Here is a 24,142-nt window from a genome sequence, read left to right as displayed (position 1 = left end):
TCCCCAAGAAGCTCACTAGTAAGGAGAAAGCGGCTTGGAACAGCTTTGTCGCAGTAGTTCGGGGCTTCCTGGGCAATCACAAGGCCGAAAACTATGTGGAGCTGGTTGAGACTCTGGTGAAGAACTATGGCACAATGGGCTGTAGGATGTCCCTCAAAGTCCATATCCTTGATGCTCATCTTGATAAATTCAAAGAGAACATGGGAGTGTACTCAGAAGAGCAAGGCGAGTGCTTCCACCAGGATATACTGGACTTTGAATGCCGCTACCAAGGACAGTATAACGAGAACATGATGGGAGACTACATTTGAGGGCTGATTCGTGAAAGTGATTTACAGTATAATCGTAAATCCCGAAAAACTACTCACTTCTAAATCTTTTGTAGTCATTTTTGTATTACTTTAGTATAAATACATGTTAATTTGGATTCATATGTTGTTTTTTTCTGACTTTATGTGAAGGAAAAGACCATTTTCTCATTGGAAATAAGTACATTTCAAAATATCACTGTCCTGGTCACAAAAGCAAAGTTTGTGGGGAATAATAGCCATTTTATATACTTTTGAGGCATAAGCAATTAGGAAATAACACTTACTACCCAGGAACAAAAATTGTGTTACATAGTGTTATTTTTTGTTTATAAAAATCTCGACAGGTGCAGCCATTTCCAGAGATAATAATACAAATATAATAATAATAACAATAAAATAACAAATTAAAGAAGTTTGTTTTACTCCTGCACACAAATTTACATAGATAAATGCAATGGGTCACAGTGACCCAAAACATCTTATTTGTATATATGACCTGTTCTAAAAATAATAAACATCTCAAGGGTTCTGTTTTCTGTGTATAATTTCATGACCCCAACTTATGAAAAATCACAAAATATTATACGGAAAATGAAAAGAAAAATAGCATTTAAACTAATTGGAAACTAAAGTCGGCTCAAACAGACCCGAAACCTAACACGAGGGATAAATAAATGTATAAACAAATTATTGTACAACAGATGTTTTTTTTTTTTTTTTTTTTTTTTTTTTTTACATCGTCACAAAACTATATACAACTACATACAATCATCACTCTGGTTACAAACGGTAGTAACATCTACTGTTAGCTCTACAATAACAATATTTATGATCAATGGATTCTACCACCACCCATGACCTTAGACTTATGAATAACAATTGATACAGGATACACAGGTTACTTCAAGTACATCATATTTTCATTGTACCTTATTGTGTTCCTTAAGTACTATAAAACTGGTATCTAATGTGTAGGTTAGTGATCACGCAGCCTTGCCAATTTAGCACATTTCTCGTCAAATCCAGTAACTTTAAGGGCTGATTTGGCAAGATTTGTTGTGAAAAGCAAGTAAACACAAATGTAGCGATTTCGCACCGGCGTGATCACCCCACCCCCCCAGCGTTCCCATACTTCCAGATTTAGGACTACACCACTGCACATGATTAGAGCTGGGATTTAGTCATGGTGGTTGCAGGTGTCACAGATTCCATGACTTTTGCAAGTGTCTGTTAGTGTTTTTCTGATGTGCGTGACTTGCGGGGATGCTAGTAAATTATGTTCAATATTTACGTCATTTTATTGGAAAGTATTTCTCATGAATTGGTGTACGGTAGTACTTAATTTAATGTACATGCCTCTTGCCTGCCCCACGCCCTCTTTGTGTATCCTCATGTGTGTATTTCTCGCCCTCAAAGTGTTGCGCTTCTTGTCTGCTTACCCTTTCCCGTTTGCATGTTTATTCTCTGCTTAGTTCAGCACTTATAAATGCTAGAGTAGATAGTCACCATTGCAGAGCAAGTAAAAAAGCAACACATTGAAAGTTCATTTGCTTGTCTCTTCCTTCTTTGCTGAACCCATGCAAACCAGGCGCCACAGTATGCTTTTACTAAGACAGTTATTTTAGTTTTTTTTTTTTATCCCCATGACTTTATTCTCCCTCTATAATTTTCTCCGTGATTTTGAATGCATTGACTGTGACTGCTCCGTAATTTATGTCCAAATTTTCTGTGACAAACTCCTAGCCCTACTCAAGATATGGCTCTGTAACCTCGGCAATAAAGTTTTGCAGAACAAGAAACAGTGATCTAAGATGTTGAACATTTTACGATGAAAGAAATTAATCGTTTTTGCCGCCCCCTTCAATTTGCTGCCCAAGGCGTCCATCTGTTCTGCCTATATGGTTACGCCGGTCCTACTTAAGAGCAAAGCAAATTACTAAACAAGCACAAATAATGACCCACAAATATGATAACGAGGGTCTCAATGAGTGCATCGGTCTATGTAGTGGCTGCACTTGCAGAGTTAGGAGTACAGAGAGCAGTAGTTGCTGTATAAAATACAAACCAAAAAAATACATCAGACGAAGGGCAGCAAAGTCCTCTTGGCGCACAAAAAAAAAAAAAAAAGCTTTCTGTGAAGGAGCTAAGAGTCCTTATGGCTGAGGTCGTTCAGCATGAAACGGAGCTGTTTGGAAAAGCCTCAGCCAACATCAGTTCTGCAAGTATCCTTAGAAAATGATATTTGCTTGCCCTTTTCAGCATGACATCCAGAAATGTGCCTAGCACTCTGCAAAAGGTGGACTGGGCTATCCATCCAGACATTCCAACCGTGGTCTGAAAGGAACCAGAGGCTAAGTAGTGCAGAGAACACAGCACTTTCAAGTGTGATGGGAATAGCAGTCCCAACTGATGGGAGGGTCTAGCTCATCCCTCAATTCAGCTGCTAAGTCTAGGATGACCTGCAGAGTGAGATGATAATGCTTTAGCACCGCATCCTCCAGCATCTCAAACAAAGTGATCCTGGGATTGAATATGCAGGGTCTTCTTCATCTTGGCCTTCTCCTCCAAACGTGTTCCTGCCTCTCCTCAACAAGAGCCAAATGTCGCTGCATCAGGAAGTGCACCACAGCAGCCACCCTGAAGAAAGTGACAGGTCTCTGTAGGTGTGTGCTTTTATACAGTTACTGTATAGTTTTTTGGAGGGTCAGCAAATGCCTAAGTGCAAGGCAAAATCTTTCCATCACATTATAATGTTTGTGCCCACTAAGTATCCAGTTCCCGTCCAATTCCATGTTCTTTTCTTCATTGAATGCATTTCAATATAATTGTAATGGATTAGCAAAATACTAATTTGATAGCAGGTGCAGAACGGCAGGTTAACACCATTCTTTACACAGCCGCATTTTTAGCGACCGGTATTTGTTGTAAATCAAATCGTTACATATTCTTATTTAATAAACACGACATTAAACCAAAACTAGTGAAGTTACATTACAGCAATGGTGAACAAGATATTGTTGCTGGAATTATATCTAGCAGGGGGTTCACTATAAAAACGAAATACAGACTACAAGTTTAGACAACAGCATGCAGTAGTTAGAATAACAAAAAATGTTTCAGTTTAATATTTAGGTGATAGCTTTGCTAGAAAAATAAGCTAAGTTTGCAAATGAAAAAAGAAGGCATTCAGGCAGAAATGGAGACGAGTGTTTAATAAAGCTTATAGTTACAACCAGCGCTCCAGATAAGGTTTTGGGTTATTGAATAATTTAATTCCCAATTTAGACACAATGTGAGTAAAATGCAACATCATCTTAAAGTCATGAGTAGTTTTAATAAAATACTGTACATACTTTAATGTTAACTTATGGGATATACATTAACTATAGCCTTACATTTTAACTGTATTGTTACTTTGAACAAATGTACAAAAACTTAGTCTTACAATAAAAACAACAAACAACATTTTTATATTCCAACATGGCAGATGGAATATACTTAACAAAAGGCCTGCATGCACATACTATATATTTATAAAGAAACGATAATATTGTATTCGTTATTGATTGCCTTCCTATAGTAATGTAAAGCATCCCAACTCTCTCCAAACACAGAATACTGTATTTATTTCTGTATTTCGGATGTTTCCCGTGTACAGTCACACTGTTGCTGAGGAAAATTTGAATGTAAAACTATTAAAGACACAACTTTGATATTTAACAACGAAAGCGCACATGATGCATAATTTACTATACGGTTTAAGGTTTCATTACAATAACGTTTGTGTTAACAATTCAGCCTGTAAATCCCTGCAACTTGTGGCAGTGGAACGGTATGTTTTCCTTTCCGATTGTAGATTTTTGCTTGCCATTGTAACTGTGTCTGTTTTTGTTATTTCTGTATACCCCAAGGTGTCTGATAACAAAAACACCCAAACAGACACAGTTACAATGGCAAGCAAAAATCTACAGTTGGAAAGAAAAACATACCGTTCCACTGCCATATCGAAGTTGTGTCATTAACAATTTAAATTCATATTGTCCTCAGCAACACAGTGTGACTGTACACAGGGAATGTCCAAAATAATGGCAGACAACATTTCAACATCAGATTATTCAGAAACTGATAGAGAGATGGAATTTGTGGCCAAATTCGACTTTCCCACTCAACCATGTGTAGATGATTGTTCCTGTGTTTTGTCAGGAAACACACTTGCTAGCTTATTTGATATGTGTCTATTCTGCAAACATTCCAAATCAGCTGGAGCTATATCTAAGACTTTGGGGACGTATATTGAAATAGCACAGTGCTGTTATAATTCTGGGTAGGTCCCTTCATTAGTTCTGGGTTTTCTTTTTGCCCGCAACCACTTACACAGCACAGACTTTTTTTTTTTTTTTTTATTGAATGCAACATTAATTATCATAATACATCAAAGTACAACAGGCGAAGGGAACGTGTACAGTGTGTAAGATGTCTACTACACAAACTAAAGCAGGTACAAGTTCCTTCCTTATGGAAAATTAGACAGATCATGTTTGTCACACAGACTAGTGTGTTTCCACACGGGGGTAATATAGCTTATACAACGCTTCACTGGGCATGCGCTGGTACGTTTCAGAGCACATGTGAGGGTAAATGTGGAAGTCATGTCTTTTGGCTCAGAAGAGATGCTCGAAAACAGTGATTTTTGTTATAGCAGTGTGGCATTATACAGATGTTTGGGCGCATACGGATTACTAGACAGTGACCAAATACATTCGGAACAGCAAGGTGGGATAGTTTATCTTTTATTTTTCATGTAGTGCTGATGTACCCTTTAACAAATTAAAGTTGAATATACATTTAGTTAGTCCCAATACCAACATGCTATTTTATTGAAGTCAGTGTTATGCAGACTGCAGCTACAGCCGCAGACAAAAGTATCTGGACAGTTAAAAAAGAAAAAGAAAAACCACAAAGAGTGATTTTTGTAATTTCAAATTATTCTATAGAAAGACATAAATTAAAGTAGATATTCAGCTTTATAATAAAACAACTTATTACATAACATAAATAAAATTAAAAATAACATGCACAATCTAATTTCATACTTTTACAAACGTATCTGGGCAATCAACATGTTTCTATGAACCCCATTTGTTTACTAATTATTGACAGTTATCATGATTGAAAACCAACACCTGATAATTCTACAATAATTAAATACATAATCATCAAGAGCTGAAATATAAATTGGAAATTTGTGATTCAAAAAAGCAACAACAATGGTTAAAACTAAAGAGTACAGCAACAATCTCAAAATGGCAGTGATACAACTAAAAAAAAAAAAAAAAAAAAAAAAAAAAAAAAGGAAAACTACCAGAAAAATAGCAGAAAGGCTGTTTACCGAAAAGCACTGTGTGGGCTATTATTGACAAACACAGGAGAACAGGAACTACTGCAACTAGCTCTAAGTGTGGAAGACCAGAATGATTTCTGCAAAATGTGGAAGAATCATTCGAGTAGCCCAGCAAAATCCTTGGATTAGTGCAAAAGACTTCACACAAGAATTGAGAAAAGATGGTGAAGAAATTCATGGGCGAACAATTCAACGATACCTTAACAAGATGAACGTCCATGGGCGAAAACTAAGATACAAGCCTTTGTTAAAAACAATACACAAAAGAAAGTGATTAGATTGTTCCATTTAATACTTGAAGAAGCCTGATGATTTCTTCAACCAAATTTTATAATCAGATGAATCCAAAATATAACTTTTCACCAAGAAAGCAACAATATGTTTGTTGGAAGAGTGGAGAAGAATTTAAAGAAAAGTTCATCATACCCAGTGTTAAACCTTTGCGGTCCTATGTCGACCAGGTTTGACATGTCCAACATCATCGAAAAGACATAAAGCACAGGTCTCTAGTTGTTTTTTCTCCGGAAAAAGCTGAGAGAACAATTCAATGGCCGAGTGAGACCGATAGCAGCCGAATGAAACCGAAAAAAAGGGGGCGTGTGAGCAACAGCCCTAGCAGCTGCGCCATACAGAGACAAGCACACAAACAAATTAGGTGGCTGCTTCCGTATCCAGCGCTCAAAGAATATCACATACATTTGCAGAGCTTTTAGAGCTGTTATAGTAATAAAAAAAAATGACTGACGTGAATGACCTGACGTGCCTGACAGGCGCTGAATAAATGGACTGCAAAGGGTTAAACATGGTGGTGGTTGAGTGATGGTATGGGCTTGTTTTTCTTCCTCAGGCACTGGCGACCTTTTGTATTGTAGAGGGATCAATCAATGCTGCAAAATATCAAGACACTTTGCACTCTCATTTGTTACCCAGTGCTAGAATCCTTATTGGATGGAAGTTTGTATTCCAGCAGGATAATGACCCTGAGCATTCTGCAAAGTTTCCAACAGAATTTCTGAAAAAAATGAAGATTACAGTTATGGACTGGTCATCTCAGTACACCGACTTGAATCCCATCAAGATGTTGTGGTTTGACTTGAAGGCTGCGGTTGCAAAAAGGAAACCGAAGTCGACTGCAGAACTCAAAGCTGTATGTGCTGAAGAATGGGCAAAAATAGCTCAGAAAAGATGCCAGGAACTGGTTTCAAAATACAAAAAAAAAGACTGCAAGCTGTAAAGGAAGCAAAGGGTGGGCACACAAAATACTAATGCAAGGGTGCCCAAATACTTTTGTCAAAGTACATAATTTGTTTTTGCATGTTTTTCATTTTATGCATGCTATGTAATAATTTGTTCTTTAATTATAATGCAGAATCTCTATTTTTAATTTCTTTCAATAGAACAATTATTGCAGATAGATGAAATGGTAGCCGTATTAGTCCAGAGATGATAGACAAAGAGAAGGAGAAGTGATACCTTTTATTGGACTAACTAAATAATAGTTATTCACAAGCTTTCAAGACCTCAAAGGTCTCTTCTTCAGGTGAAAGTAGGAAAGAGAGATTGAACAATAATAGAACAATAAAAAATTATAAAAATCACTTTCTTTCTGTGTTTTTTTTTTTTTTTTTTAAACTGCCCTAACTAACTTTTGTCTGCGACTATATGTATAATGTTCATTATATTTAAGCATTATAGTATGACAGGGTGTTAATTTGCTGAAACATCACAACGGCTGTGGGTGTTATGAGGCATGACGCCACAGTATCATAATTCAATTACAAAACAGTATTTATCATTGCTACAAACATACTAATTAGGCACTTGCACTCTTGATAATGATTTTTATGGGTTGTACTGCTGTTTAAAAAAAAGAATATTCAGGTGAGTGGTGCTGTGTGTGAGAGGTACTGAATAGTTACGGTATATACAGTGGCATAGCCAGGATTTTACTCCACCATTTGCTACTCTCTGTCTGAAGAATTTCCGTAACTTTTGTTTGTCCAATTTTACAAAAGGGATATTTGCACTCTGTCAGGTCAATAATGAGTGGACTTTTGGAATATGGAAGTCACCAGTCATGGTTTCCCATATGTGTTCCATAGTAACCATTAACCTATCTGCACTTTGTTAGGAGTTATAAGCTAGTTTTACATTTGACCGAAGATTTTGAAAACTTTTTAAAGAAATGCGTCAGGGGCCATCTTGGTTTACGCACAAACACCTTTTTTGAAAAAGTCAATTCCATTGAAACAGGGATGATGCTTGTCAACTTTGGAGTTAATCAACTAAACCATGTTCAACTGAAATGATTTTAAATTTAAGAATGAAACGTTTGTCTGGCCGCCATATTGTTTTACGAAAGAACACCATTTTCCCATATTTGAATTCCACTGTCCACGGATCACGCCTACCAATTTAGGAGTAAGGTGGTTAAACTGTTTGCATCAAATCGGTTCACCCGTTCCCAAGAAGAAGATTTTGAAAGGTTTTTCCAAAAAATGCATCAGGCCACCATCCTGGTTGACGCAGAAGCGCTATTTTTTTTTTGCATCTGAACTGTAATCTACACAGGATGATACCTGCCAAGTTTCATGATGGTTGGTTACACCGTGTGCGAACAGGAGCAGTTTGAAATTTTGGGAGGAAAAAAAGACAATAATAATAATAAAAAAAAAATCTTTACAATGACAATAGGCTTCCTAAGCCAGCTTGAAACGGAACTGGAAAGTGAACTGGAATAATTTGAGTTTTACATTGCAAAAAGTTGAAACGGAGCAAAGTGGCAAATGAGTGAGTCCTCTGCCAAGTGAACCGAGTCGACCGTTTTAAGTGGTCTGGGTTTGATGCATAGCCTGGTGCGATTATGTGGTTCTCAGAGGTTTCAGATATCACTCCAAGCGAAACGAACCGCACTTCAATCCGCAATCAAAGAGAAATGAACTAGATGTGAAAGTGCCATTAGTGTTGCATATCCTGACTCCTCTGTTCTTATTGAAAACAGCTGGAAACCATGCTTTATTATAACAGGAGGGGTTAATGGAGTCCCTGCTTTCTTCAATTTCCTGATATCGTTTTTGTTTACCTGTTAGCAGATTCATATTTAATATGGGTGCACCAATAATCGGTAGACTATTGGCATGGCATCGATATAAGGAAAAAAAACTACAATCAGCAAATTTTTGTTATTTTAGCTGATAATGTACACTGATATTCATGACTGAATTTCTTTCAGCACAGAATTTAATGTTTGGTCATGCACGCTTACTATACTGACGCAAGAACACGGAGTCAGTCACTTTCCCAATGCTGTGCAACATGCAATCAACCTGCAGTAAATGTTTCAAAAGAGTGGCGTTTGGGATTTTTTTTTTTTATATCTGAAGACAACAACAGTATAGCCGAGTTGCGTAGAGCAGAACAGACTTGGTGCTACATTAAATCCAACAATGAACTGCGAGTAGAATATTAATCTGATGTTTTTTTTTTTTAAAAAGCTCTTTTGCCCAAGTCCTCTAACAAGTTGTTGTAGTTGTCATTGCACAGGCCACATTTTTCTTTTCTATTGTACCGTATAGGTAGAAGTTCTAATATGCTAATGTTTGACAGAAAGTGGCTATATTCATTCTTTCTTTATATATAGTATATTTTTTCTTTCTTTATATATAGTGTTTTTAATAGTACAAATGCAAAGTGCTATGTGTGTGACTGTTGTAAAACAAATGTACAAATTTCTGTCAAGCACACAATATAATACTACGTTATTCTTTGTATTCATTTTCTGAAGTAAATGCAACAAGTAAGTAATACCTGTTCATTTTTTAACATTCATAATTATAAAACAGTTTAAAAATAGTCCCTATGTCTTGTTCTAGTAGTTTACAATAGCTTAACTGCACTATCTATTATTATCGGTATCCAATCGGTATTGGCCGATATGGGCAGATAATCACTGGCTATCGGTATCGACCTAGGAAATCTTTATCGGTGCACCCCTAATATTTAATTCTTAATATTTTGTGATGAGGCTAGAATGGGTGGAACATGTGATTAACCAATCAGAAAGCATCATTTATGCCTGCTGTTTTATAATCTCTTTTGTCAGTGACTTGACTCAAACTAGTATTAACTTCTTTAAATTAAATGGAATTCACCAAATTAGAGAATGCATATGCTGTAAAACTAAATGTGGAACCTTTTGAAGGACAGTCTAAACAAGATTTACTATAAATCGAGAACAAAACATATACAAACGGATCAAGAATACATTTTACTGAAACCACACTAGGTATGTCTACGTTTGATAATTACATGTAGGCTAAGGGAAAATATATAGAATTGTATTGGCTAATGCGTGCATCTGTTTTTGAAAGTTTGTTGATCACTAGCAAGCTGACCGCTGTCCCAGCTTTTATACATTTCGCTAAAAGTTAGGTTGTATGCACAAATAATTTAATACAATGAGATAAGAATGTTTTTACGTTTGCAAGTAATTTATTTTATTGACACTTCCATGCTTCATTTAAGGTTACAGAGATGTAAAAATAAGGTTTTGTATTATCTATCCCATTGCGCTCAGTCAACAAAGACATACTCTGTCACCTCTTAATTTAACATTCATGATTTGTAAATAAGATTTATATATAAAATATATTAATATAATTGCTTTCCATTCACTATTACATGGCGACGGAGAGTTTGTAATGTTATGTTGTGACGTGCCTCCTGTCTTTGGTGTTTTTACTTATTGAAACCACAAAAATGAAAAACGACAATTAAACTTTTGCTGGTTTATATTATATATATATATATATATATATATATATTATATATATATATATATATATATATATATATATATATAAAATAGACTTTGTCTGTTTGTAGCTGCACCACTGCTTAGGGTTCAATGGAAGACCCCAGTGGCCTCTGCTGTTATTGTAATCTTCAGTGGCAGACATAATGAAGTGCTGCTGATTCAAAGTTTTCAGAAAATTCACAATTGCCATCATCGCGACAGAAACATGCTATCCCACTGTACATACTGTACGCTCTACAAATACATTTTAAAATACTTACAATAAGGCAGAGGTCGCACATTTCAAGTTGCTCTTCCACCTGAGTCATAACATTTGAATCCAATGTCTCCCCAAACCACACAACATGGGGGCGTAGCAGGCCATTGCAGCCATTTTCCTGACACCTGCAAGTACATGCGTTTCACTCTGCATTACAGTGAGGATTTCTAGAGATGGGTAAGTCAAATACTTTTAACTTAATCTGCATCATTAAGTGGTGGGCCTGTACAGTATTATTTTAAATCCACAAATACTGCACACCCTATAAACAATACTGATTGTTTTGATCAAGTTTTTCAGCACCGCCGCTACATTGTTGCCAGAAGTGGAGGCGAGACTGGTACCCCGGCACACACTTGGATGCTGGCAGGGGAGTGTAGAAATGCAAAACTAGACCCACCCAAATAATTGGCATAGGCAAAACTAGATTGGCCCAGCATCGATGTTGAAGCTTTGGACGAAACTAGACTCGCCCAAATTAATGGCATGGGTGAACAAGATTAGCCTAGCATTGATTTTGAAGTGTTGGACAAAAATAGACTTGTCTGGGCTAGTCCCAAAATTCAGTGAAAACTGTTGAAAAAACGGGTTTTGTCCAGTCATCTATTTCAAGTTCTGGGACAATCTAGATTTGCCCGATTGGACGTGGGCCGTTGCCAGAAAAAGGTGGTAACTTCAGGATTCGCCCAGAAGCCCTTGGTGAAACTAGATTGGCTCTGGCAAAACTAGACTCGCCAGACCACCGGGTTTCACCCTTAAGATATATAGACAATATTTAACTGGAGAACATGACTTAATCTACAAAAAGCACAGCCACTGTTTTTCCTTAATTATTTCCTAGATTAGCTCATGGTTGATTCTAATGATTAAATGCACTGCGCTATTCCATCACAAGTCATCCATGAGCAGTATTACTTACTGCAATTACAGTAGACTCACCTTGGCAGGTTTTCAACTGGTATCCTGGCATCATCTGTATCTGGATCTGGAGCACTAAAGAAAAGCAGAAAAACTGACAAGTAAATAATCAGGGTGTGTTCTGGGGCATTTTAATGTAGTATACTAAAGGTTTTCTTACCCCTTTCCCTCTAATGCAGGACATATTGGACTATTGTGATTCTCTGTAACATTTCCACAGGTGAGGCATCTGGTTTTGAATAAACTTCCTGTTAACAGTGGGAAAGCATTGGGATAAGCAGTGTAATGGCAGTTTCTTTTTTATATACACTTAATGCTTTAAAAGTTACTTAACTTGAGAAATCTGAACATTTTAATTGAAAATCCTAGTGAGTGTTTGTTGTTGCTGTAAACATCATAGCCAGTTCTGTACTGTTGTCAAAACTGGTGGACAACATAAACTTTCAATTTATGGTAAATAGACATTTCACAAATAAAATGTATAGCATATTAGGGCTACTGATTTTCCACGGCCGCGGAATCACGGACGGAATCGCGGAATTAGGCATTGGGAATGGAATTCTGCTTTGCAACTGCACCTTTAAAAAAAAAAAATAATAATAATAATTTAAAAAGTGCAGTCTTTTACCACTGTTATTCTCCTATAAAAATTAATGGATTGCTGTGAAAACTACACTACCCAGAAGCCCAGCGATGATGCTTACATAAAATATTTTTATATGTTTATTTGGATCATTGGATAACGAGAAAACAGGTGGTTTTGTGGGTGTTACGCTGATTGACTGCTAGTGTGCTGTGTAAACTGAGAGTTGCTCTTTTTCCTTTAAAAAAGCAACTTGCTGTTTTGTGAGAGTTCTATTCTGTGGAATAATTTTGGAGTTGTATATACAGAAAAGGGAAATGTACCTGAAAATAACGATCGTCAATCCCCCCTTTATGTATTCGTTTATTTAGTTATTATCGCAAATCCATTACTCCGTCACCCGCTCAACACAAGGAAACAGCACAGTGGTTGAGGTGAACCCTTTAGTTTTATAACTTATTATTTCTAATTTATTATTAACTCCTTAATAATACTACGTACTCAGACTGATTTTTTTGTTTTTTTTACTCGTGTTGCTATAACATGGCTCTCTACTCCAGCTACTGTAGTAAGAACAGAACATGGTGAAAATTGTAGAGTCAACAACGAGTGGACCAATAAATACTTATTTTACCAACTGTACCAAAAGCAAAGCCAATGTGTTTATTGTGCAAAGAATGTGTGTCGTAGTTAAGGAATACAATATGAAAAGGCATTTTGAAACAAATAAGGAGTTTTTGGAAATACATATCCAAAGGGCACAGTAGTTAGAAGCTCAACAGTAGAAGCGCTGATCTCTTCTAACAGTTATACTATTAATATGGCACATACATTTTAAAATGTTTGTATTGATACTCCGTTAAATTCTCACACTGTTCTATTATTAAAGTACTATTCCTATGGTAAAATGTGTAAGTCTTGTTCAATATATGAACATTAAGGTAAATAATATTTATTATTGCTTAAAAATGTGCAGAGTAAAATACACTGGCCTGCCTACTCCTAACTTTTTCTCCAATCTGACCCCCTTAAATTTATAAAACTAGTTGAAGAGCCCTGCTCTAACTAAGGCAACTCTATCTGTCCAGGTTATATGAGAAACACATGCAAGCAGTTCTACAGCAAGTACAGCATAAACCAGTCTGCGCTGTTGCAGATTAAAATATAGATGGGAGAGATAAGTGTCCTGAAAATTGTAGTTATTTGTAATTTTATGAAAATTGTTTATTTTTGTAATAATGCCCCTTGTTTTTGACCAGTCTGTATACTGTAATGCCAGCAATAAGTTGTTTTTTTCAGCTGTTATTTGCTGACTGACCTATAGTACATTGTTAATAGTGGGCTGCTTTAAGAAATACTTTTCCTGAAAACTACAGTATCTCAGGGACTTAAAAAAAAAAAAAAAAAAAAAATCATTGAAATGAATGTTATTTATTAGAACACACCCCTTTTTAAAAAATGGCCATTCTTACCATGAATCTCCCACATGTGTTTGGAGCCAGCTCTCTTGTGTAGCTCATCTATATTCTGTGTGATGACTATGACTGTCCTGCCCTGCTTGCTGAGTCTCGCCTCACATTCTGCAATGGCCAAGTGAGCAGGATTTGGGTTCTTGGTCAGCATCACCTCCCGGCGGTAGTGGTAGAATTCCCATACTCTGGAAGGGTTCCTTGAAAATGCTTCTGGTGTGGCTAAATCCTTCCAAAAGAGTACAAAGCAATGTTTAATGTTTAAACTTTGTATACCATTGTCTTTATATCAACCAGTGTATCTGTCACAGAGTGAATTACTTACAGTATTTATTTGTCTCTATTTGGTATGTCCATCTACCCATATATTAAAAACACTAAATGTTCACCCAATTGTGCATAAGGCTGTAATTCTATCAAGGGTTTCTGGTGACATAAATCACGAGAGGCCTTGCTCCAGAAACACGAGACACAATTAGAGCCTTATGTGTACGATTTTGGTGTATATTACTTGTTATATTACACTGCAACATAAGACAGAAATTACTTTTAACAACTAAGGAAGTGAGAATAACATTGGAAAACAGAACTAAATTGTAAAAACAAGTATTGTAAACAATATTTTTCTTGGAGGTTGGAGTTGGATGATTTCCTTTTCACTGAAGAGCCAGTCCTTTCTGAGGGCTCCCTAACATCCAACGGAGGGCATGCGGCTGGTGTAATTTATGGAGTTTATTGCTTTATTTTGCTCTTCCACTGATAAAAACTGAGGCTAATACTGATATGCAGGCTATTGTTTTATTTTGTATTAACCGTGATTTATTTTGACATACTGGTGGTAGAATTTGTTTTAAATTGAGGTTATCAGTTTTATCAACAACCTTATTATGCACAGGCCTCTTATTACCACCTAATCATACACACAGGCATCTTACTACCACCTAATCATCTTATACACAGGCCTCTTACAACCAACTAATCATCTTATACACAGGCCTCTTACTACCAACTAATCATCTTATACACAGGCCTCTTATTACCACCAACTAATCTTATACACAGACCTCTTACTATCAACTAATCGTATACACAGACCTCTTACCAACTATTCTTATACATGGGCCTCTTACTACCACCTAATCATCTTATACACAGGCCTCTTACTACCACCTAATCATCCTATACACAGGCCTCTTACTACCACCTAATCATCTTATACATGGGCCTCTTACTACCACCTAATTATCTTACACACAGGTCTCTTACTACCAACTAATCATCTTATACATGGACCTCTTACTACCAACTAATCATTTTATATATCTTAAGCAGAAATGTACTTGGTCTAACCCAGAAAAAAACATGTATAAATGGTATCTACTTATATTTGAATTGCATAAATGCAAATGCAGGAACATTTAGAACATGAAGTATTACAAAAACTTTGAAGTCAGAAAGTATTACTATTAGGCTTCCAATCAAGGAAACGGTGATATTATTTTACAATAACACAAAGTATACGAAGACAACTAGCCTACTTTAAAGTAACATCAGTTTTTTTTTTTTTTTTTTTTTTTTTTTTGGGGGGGGGGGGGCTTTATGAAGAGCACGCACTAGTTCAATCTACTCTGGTCGATTGACAGTGTTATGCTTTATAGTAATAGTATAGTACATAAAAACTGCAACTCAGCTTTTTAAAAGAAAAAAAAAAACAGAAGTGCATAGAACAATACTTATATATAAGAGTTTGTATTGTGAGCTGAAGCCCAGACACCATGTCTTTATATTTAGGCTGACAGATATGTTTAATATGATGTTCGTTTGGTTATTTGTATGTATTAAAGTGTTTCTAGTATAAACCTACTGTGAAAATGTGTTGATACAAGTCAATGGGAAAATTCTAACTTTTGAGGCAAAAGTTTTATAACGGCTTAGTAAGCACAAAATTAATTTTATTGTGAAAGGCTAAAGTTAAGAAATCAGGTCTGATTTAACACTGTGCTATCTACATACGGAACTGAAGTGAACGTGTATACTGTACTGACAAGAATAGTACTGATATCGCGTCTATTATTTTTTTGTTTCATAACTACAGAGATAGCTCTAACTAGGGGTCGACCTAAATCACGATTTTGCGGAAATCATGAAATTGAGGGGTCACTGTGAAATTCACCTCTTTTAGGAGCCAATGCATACAAACCAGTACGGAGAGGGGAAAAAAAGAAACCTTGTTTAAATGAACTACTGCACAACGCAAGCAACGCAAACTATGCATGTTCCTTCTGTAGAAGCCCTTTTTTATTCCTTCGTCGTCCTGTGTGCATTGCACTTAAGCAAAAAACAAACAAACAAAAAACATCCACAAATAACATTTGCATAAAAAAATTCTCCAAAGTGGTAAACGTTGTTGTTTACTATTCAAATGACAACGAACTTTTATTCAGCCTATCAGTGCGTCTTTACTGCTTTTCTGTGACCTGTAATGTGCAGTAGGGGGTGGGACAAAAGTTGGTGCTGCATTGTTTTGATTTAGATTGCTAAAAAATGTAGTTTTCAGCATTGGAGGTAAAATAATAAAAATGGACGACAAAAAAAAGCAAAGTATATTTTGGCTGATGATTGTTTCAAGATATTTCCCAAATAAACTGTACATGCAGACTGAGGTAATTGTTTTGCATATCAATGTGTCTTTGGAGAAAATATGATCGATTGCTATTATTGTCAGAATAACACATTAAACGGCTACTACAGAGGCTGCTGAACAGAACTGCAGTCAACTGCAGGGGGATGCTGCATGCTTGCCTTTAACAAATGACAGCACTCTGTTTTTAGTAAGGAAGCCAGTACCACTATTTTTAGGCTTTATAGTGTTCTGAAATACTATCTACTTAGGTTTATCTAATGTTTAAACAGGTCCGCAAAATTTTAATTTTATTTCGCAATCTATTCGTGAAAAATATGTAAATTTACTGCAATTTAAGTAGACCCCTAGCTATAATTATTATTTTCTTACGTAATTTAAAATGATGCTTTCCAATTAACAATGTTTGTATGATTTCCAAGTCTTAAATCATACCATGTTGTGCTGTAAATGCCTGGAAGCCTTAAAGTTGCCTGCAACTTCTAGTTATTTTTATTCCACTCTTTTTTCAAAATATCTCTAAAATGAACATCAATGCACGGAAACTCACAAAACTTGGTAGGGTGGTAGGCACCTAAGGGAAGCATATTGGATTTTTAGAGCATTTTGTACAATTGTCTCTATGGTACAATGTGGGAGAGCGATGAAACTTCATACAGTATTAGAGGACTATGGGAAATTAATGTAACCGAAATAACGTTGAATGGTCACATGACTTGGCAGCCATATTGGATTTTCCAAGCTAAATTTTCGTATGTCTGAAAAATCAACACTGTTGCACGAAAACTCACAAAACTTGGTAGGGTGGTGGGCACCTAAGGCAAGTTGTGTCAGAGCGAAAATGAAGCTCATAGGTGACATGCTTATCGCAGAGATGTGAAAATTGGTGCAACAGACTACCCTCATGGCCTAGATCTACAGTTGTTCAAGAGAAGTTGATTGGTCACATGGTCTGGCGGCCATATTGTATTTGTCAAAAATATTCAAATGTCTTCTTCTCTGAAACATTTATGCTGATTGAAGCAAAACTTTGCACACATAGCCTTGGCAAGGTTGTCTATTAAGTCTGTTAAAAGCAAGTCGCTACATGAAAAAAAACCCAAATAAAACATGAAAAGTACCTTAAAAAAAAATCATCAATCCCACCCAGATAGAAAAAAGAATTCACTGAATTTATGTATTCATTTATTTAGTTATCGCAAATCTGTTACTCCGTCACCCGCTCAACGCAAGGAAACGGCACAGTGGTTGAGGTGAACCCTTTAGTTTTAGAACTTATTATTTCTAATTTATCATTAACGCCTTAATAATACTACGTATTTAGACTGATTTTTTTATTTTTTTTACTCGTGTTGCTATAACATGGCTCTCTACTGTAGTAAGAACAGAACATGGTGAAAACTGTAGTCAACAGATTGGACCAATAAATACTTATTTTTCCAACTGTACCAAAAGCAAAACCAATGTGTTTATTGTGCAAAGAACGTGTGTCAGTAGTTAAGGAATACAATATGAAAAGGCATTTTGAAACAAATAAGGAGCTTTTGGAAATACATATCCAGAGGGCACAGTAGTTAGAAGCTCAACAGTAGAAGCGCTGATCTCTTCTAACAGTTATACTATTAATATGCAACATACATTTTAAAATGTTTGTAATGATACTCTGTTAAATTCTCACACTGTTCTATTATTAAAGTACCAGTCATAAGGTAAATCTGGCCCCCTTAAATTAAAAAATTAAAAAAAAAAACTAGTTGAAGAGCCCTGCTCTGCTTAATGCAACTACCTGTCTAGGGTATATGAGAAACACATGCAAGTACACATGCAAGTACAGCATAAAGCAGTCTGCGTTGTTGCAGGTAAAACTACAGATGGGAGAGAAGTGTCCTGAACATTGTATTTAATTTGTAATTTTATGAAAATTGTGTATTTTTGTAATAATGCCCCTCACCATGGTTACTATGGTACACATATAATAACCCATGTACGCTCTGTATAAAAATGTAATTGTCCATGAACTCTGACCTCTCCTAAAGGTCAAATGTAAAACTGAATAATAACTCCCTAGAGAATGCAGACAGTGTCATGGTTACTGAAGAACAGACATAGTAACCCATATATGCTCTATAAAAATGTCACTGCATGTGACCTCTGCCCACTCCTTAAAGTCAAATGAAAAGCTACCTTATATAACTAAGAAAGTTTTTGTCAACCAGCAGCCTGGACAGGGCTCCAGACTACATTTTTGACTTAGGCACCCATGGCTCCTGGGCTGAAAAAAAAGTAGTGGCCAAATCTAATTGTTGGGTGCCACTTTAGGAGCAAGTTGGTTGCTACCATATTCAGCTATTTAAAATACAACAGCTTAAGACACTGAAATGATACTAAAACATTAACTTATGTTAGTACTAACTTGTTTGTTGCCTTATTCTGTTGAATAGGTAAACAATGCAGCTGATGACTTCAATAAACTCAGCGTTTTATATTTCTGATATTTTGCAAGTGTTGTGTATGGATATGGTGATGGCACCTCTAACTGTGTATAGTTATATGGGGAATAGCATGCTGCAGCTCGCATGTACTGTTTTGCTGTACATGTAACCATGTCATGGATCGGCAAGGTGTCCGTAAAAAGTTTGAGGTCTGTGGTAATTTATTTAAAAAAAGTACCATTTACAATCTCTGTTGAAAAAAGACGTGATTTATCTATGTACATATTGCAATTGTGATGCGAACAGGCTAGATTTAGCCTCTGCTTCTCCCCGTAAACTGACGATGACGATGACACTGAACCGCCTACTGAAGCCTTGTTAAACAATTAAATTAAGCGTTAGTTACGTTCACGTTGTGCACTGTTTTTTTTTTTTAACATTGAAAAAAACATGGCGTCGAAATTAAAAAAAAGATCGTTCAACCCAGTTTGGGAAAGAGAATATTTCATTTTTGAAAGACCCACAGATTATTTTATGGAGTGCGCAACATGTGGCCAAGTAATGAAATAACTCAAGTCAACAGTAGCTTGCGACCATGCTGAAAAATGGTTCAAAAAATATCTGACACTTCAACAAATCTAGTGTAGAGAAAGACAGATTCATCAAGGCAAGGAGGCCAAAGCCAACAGAGGAAGCCAGGTAAAGTTAAAGTCACGATCAAAGTGACACTGAGACATTTCAGTGGGGCCGCAAGATAAAAGGAATTTAGACAGATCTGTGAGCTGAATGAAGAGGAATACTCAAACCTGGTTAACTACAAAAAATTTGCTGGTTAAGTCTGGCTGCCTGCGCCGAGAGGTTTGAGTTACTGCGGGATTCTCTAGTGCAATACTTTGAGAGAGAGGCATTTGGGAATGGGTCACTGAGTTATAGAACAAGTTGTCAGAATATCCATGACATGCTACAATCTCTTAAATTCATTTTATATTTAAGTTTCTTGAATTGGGTTTTGCCACTTCTCGCATCGATGAATCTAGCACTGCAGAAAGAGAACTCAAATCTATACAACGCATACTGTTCTCTGGAGAAATACTACAAGGTAATTTTGAAGCTGTTTAAACAGCCTTCAAATGAGGATCCTACAAGGGAATCTTTCATAACTCCTGTCTATCCCTAGTTCCAAGGTCACAGAGATATTGAGGGAGTGTGAGGAGCAGCACTACTTGCCAGAAACAGAGATTGCTAAGGTAAAAGCAATGTTCATTGAATAAGCAAAAAAAACTTGAACAGGCATTCAATTCCAGGTTTCCTGAGAAACAGCTGGTGAAATGCATGCTTTATTTGGACCCCTGCAACCAAAAGCCACCAGTCTCAGAAATTCAAAAGACACTTTTCAACTCAGACTGCTGTGGCAGTGACGTTACCAAATTATGGTATATTTTGTTTAAGTCAAGTAATGAGGATGAATACAGTGAACTAGCAAGGCTGTCACTTGTTTTACTGACACTGAGCCCTGACACCTGTTGCTGCGAACAAGGCTTCAGCCACATGAACTCAGTTAAAACAGGAATCGCCTTGAGAACTGTCGTGTTGATGCATGTCTACGTATTGCAACTGCAACAACAAGCACAAATGACTTCGATGTAGCTGCGGCGGCAAAGTACATTCAAAAACACTAAGTGAGTTGAAATTATTATTATTACTATGATGCCTAGATAACTGCTGTCGGTATATACAGTTGTTCTGCTCTTCACTGATATTCATGTGCTTAGCTCCTCTATATATATGGGAGAATGTGCTTTAAATCGGACTGTGCTCTGCTGTTTGCTATACACCCCCCATGTCCGTCACCGAGTCCGGTAATTTTGTTAAGTGTCCGTCGCGCAACCTGGTGGTGCCGACCTCTGAACCATGTATTGTTTCAGTAAAAAGCTAGTTTAAGTTTTAGTGAGTTTGTTCTGTTATTTACAATATTAAATACATCAAAGTAAACACAATATATTTAATATATTTCCAAACTATTCTTATTCATTACCACAATCTGAAAGCTAAGTTTATTCAATGGCAGTTTTTCTACCGCAATCAAGCAAGCTGCAGTACATTTCATTTTTAATTCCTTTAATTAAAATACATTTTATATATATATATATATATATATAATATATATATATATATATATATATATATATATATATATATTTTTTTTTTTTTTTTTTTTTTTTTTTAAAGAGTAAACTTCCTAATTACTGTCCCAAGTATTTCTATGCGTTCTGCTGTCGCCATTCTTAAAATTGTCAGTTTGTGAAATAAACTCCCTACAAAACCCATTTTACATTTACTGTTTATCATTATGGGAAACTCTAAATTACTGTAACTGTTTCTTTGGCTGAAGTCAAGAGATATTATCAGCGTGCAGATATGCCAATGTATGAAAGGAGAAAATAACAGCATCTGCCAAGCGAGAACTTTGGTAATTGTAAACAGACGGTATTTAGAAATTAAAATAAAAAAAAAAAAAAAACAACAACAATGCTTCAACACTGATTGTTTTTATTGGAATTATATTTATTCTGGATTTAAATATTAGTAATGAAGAGTACTGAAATATTCAACCTTAACTTTATAAAAAACAACAATCAAAATAACAACACCTGAAAAAAGATTTAACAATGTTTTTTTTTTAATTTTTATTATTTAAATGTGAACTACTCTGCAACTATCAAAATGTTGTGTAGTATCCATTAATTAATTATTTAAATTGAGTTAAATCTCAAAACCCATTTGCACAAACACACAGTAATGGGGAGTGTCAGATTTTCTGTATTACTGGTGTTTCTTTGTACTTATGTGAGTGATACAGTCATGACACCCACCATGTTTCACACAGAAGTCTGTCCGGCAGTATTCGCAGTAAACGTGTAAAACAGTAAACTGATTTTTAATGAATGACCATTTTGTGGTAAATTCCTCTCGATATTTCTGACAAGCCAACCTCGATCTTTTAGTTGGAGGAGTATGACATGTTTTGTTTGATTTGTGATTCCCAATTTAACAACTGATAAGCAACCAAGTAAACGTGCGCTTGATAATGATAGCAAGGCGACATTTAAGCAGCAGTTGCTGAAGGACCCCTAGCCCAGCTACTATGCAGCCCGACTCTGTGTTCTCTTTGTTTACACTAGGGTTGCCACGATATCAAAATTAGTTATCAATTATTGAACAATTTCTATTCTACGATTACGAAATCTACGACACAATATTTAAATTAGTTTACATATTTTTTAGCATTATAAATGGCAGTATGTTTTCTTTTACTATTTGTAACTGGTTTAAAATGATTTACTACAAAATCAAGTTATAAGTACAACTCGCCTTAGTTTTAAAGTGTTTTAAATTATCTTGTGTATTTAGATAGAAACGTTCTGATGGGCAAGTGAATGACTGACAAAATCTGATTGAAAAACATTTACCTTTATTGTACACTTAACTTTTTAACAGTACCAGTCACATTTATAACCTGCCAACGTACCAATTTCTCATCCTATTTAAGTTTTCACTCATAAATGGAGTATATACTGTAATACCAAACCACTAAACAGTTAGTGATATAGGCCTAAAGTATTTTTTTTATTTGTTGTTTTTGTTTTTTATCAAGAGCCTAAAGAATACTAAAATAGTTGTATAAAAAATACACACTAAAAATTACCACTGTCTAAATCAAGAATATTACCGAAAGCAGTGTGCTAAAATTATTTAGAATACGTAGAGGTTTCTACATAACCCCATCACGGAAAACATTTCATATTAATTATATTATTTTTAAATCTTTAAAATTAAACGTTTCAGTAATTAGGTTACTGTTATTTTTACCTTTCAGTAAAATGAAGTGACTATCAATACCCTAAAACCATATACATAATTTAACATTTAAAGTAACATTAACATTAAATTAACAATAATTCTAACACATTAGATTTTTTTTTGGTTTTCAAAAGGTCCAACATTAATTTATGAAAGATGGGGTATTCAAAAACAAATTTAAGTAGGCCTACATAGCACACAAACACAACTAGTGACGGTATCAGTAGTATACATGCAACAACTAAACTTGATAAATATGAATTAAATATACTTTATATTGCTGAAAAGTCTTTTTAAGATAGGTGCAAGACCAGTTGCTTTATCCTGTGTAAACTATGTCAGTGGAAGTATTTCAAAGGGGACTGCTGCCTAAAACTCTTTTGTTTGGTTGCATAACAATAAAACCACACAATGGCGAATTAAATAACATTTAACCGCATTTCAATTGAAATCACACAAGACTTTAAATTAAACAGGGGTGCTATCGATGGCAATGTAACTAGCTAATTTCCCATTATCACGATTATCAAATGGTGCGATTTTTTACAGTATTCTACGGTATTTTAAAATAGTATCGTAGCAATACAATAACAAAAATATTAAAAATAATACAGTAAATGATAACTGCAGCAACCCTAGTCCACAATATTACTGATCTCGCGAACCATACTCAAAAACATTTTAATCAAATAGTTCAGTTGCAGTTCCTAGCAGTGCAATGAACAGTGGAAATTAATACAATAGTATCCAACCACACACTATTTTATTTTAAAATAATGTGTTGCGCTCCATATTAGTACAGATCCATATTGCTAAAAATAAATAAAACCAAGTATTTTGGAAAAAGTAAATACGAACACACACAAGAAAGGCTTGAAGTTTTCGGGTTTTATTTTTAATCAGGTAAAGTCCCTTTAAACAAACTGAGCTGATTCTGTTTCATAATTAAAAAAGCTACTAATTACACAACAATCTTTGTTTTTACCTTCATCTCTTGTCTGAGCCTAATTCTGGTCCCCTTAATTTTATTTTAAACAGAGCTGACAAATTACGTGAATTGTTCATCCCCAATCCTACTTTTAACTTGCATTTCATTTTTGCAGTCGCCTAATTTTATTTTATATTATCATTTCTGTTATTTTCCCCCACTAGTTTAACAGAGATGTCCGGACATATTTTTTTTAAGCATAAAGATTAATACCCAGTGTGGAGTGTACACTGATAGAAAGTCCTTCAGTTGCCTGTTCTGAGTGTTTTGCCAAACATATCACAAAGCATTTGGGGATATTGGAGGATACACATAAAAAGTAGTTTGGCATTACAGTGCTCACGCTGACAAACTGCACTACCTGATGTAATCTAATTTAGAACCGTACCTAACTTAGAATCCGGTTCTCGAGTACGGTATTAAACACTACATTACAGTACATTAGTGTTAATGCAAACCGCAT

General features: G+C 35.5%; 1 protein-coding gene across 2 annotated transcripts in view; it reads right to left on the bottom strand.

The window, feature by feature from the left end:
• Positions 1-24,142, bottom strand: part of LOC121314595 (NAD-dependent protein deacylase sirtuin-5, mitochondrial-like) — a 34,042-nt gene that overhangs the window by 4,721 nt on the left and 5,179 nt on the right. For both annotated transcript variants that reach the window (XM_041248025.1, XM_041248026.1), the window contains exons 4-7: positions 13,761-13,986; positions 11,866-11,953; positions 11,727-11,780; positions 10,789-10,912 (exon numbers count right to left, since the gene is read on the bottom strand). In XM_041248025.1, coding sequence (XP_041103959.1) covers positions 10,789-10,912; positions 11,727-11,780; positions 11,866-11,953; positions 13,761-13,986 — 492 coding nt within the window. The remainder of the gene's footprint in view (positions 1-10,788; positions 10,913-11,726; positions 11,781-11,865; positions 11,954-13,760; positions 13,987-24,142) is intronic.

The sequence above is a fragment of the Polyodon spathula genome, chromosome 4, assembly GCF_017654505.1.
Source record: "Polyodon spathula isolate WHYD16114869_AA chromosome 4, ASM1765450v1, whole genome shotgun sequence".
Taxonomy (NCBI): Eukaryota; Metazoa; Chordata; class Actinopteri; order Acipenseriformes; family Polyodontidae; genus Polyodon; species Polyodon spathula.
Note: the sequence above shows the minus strand (reverse complement) of the source record. Positions and strands in the feature narration are given on the sequence as shown.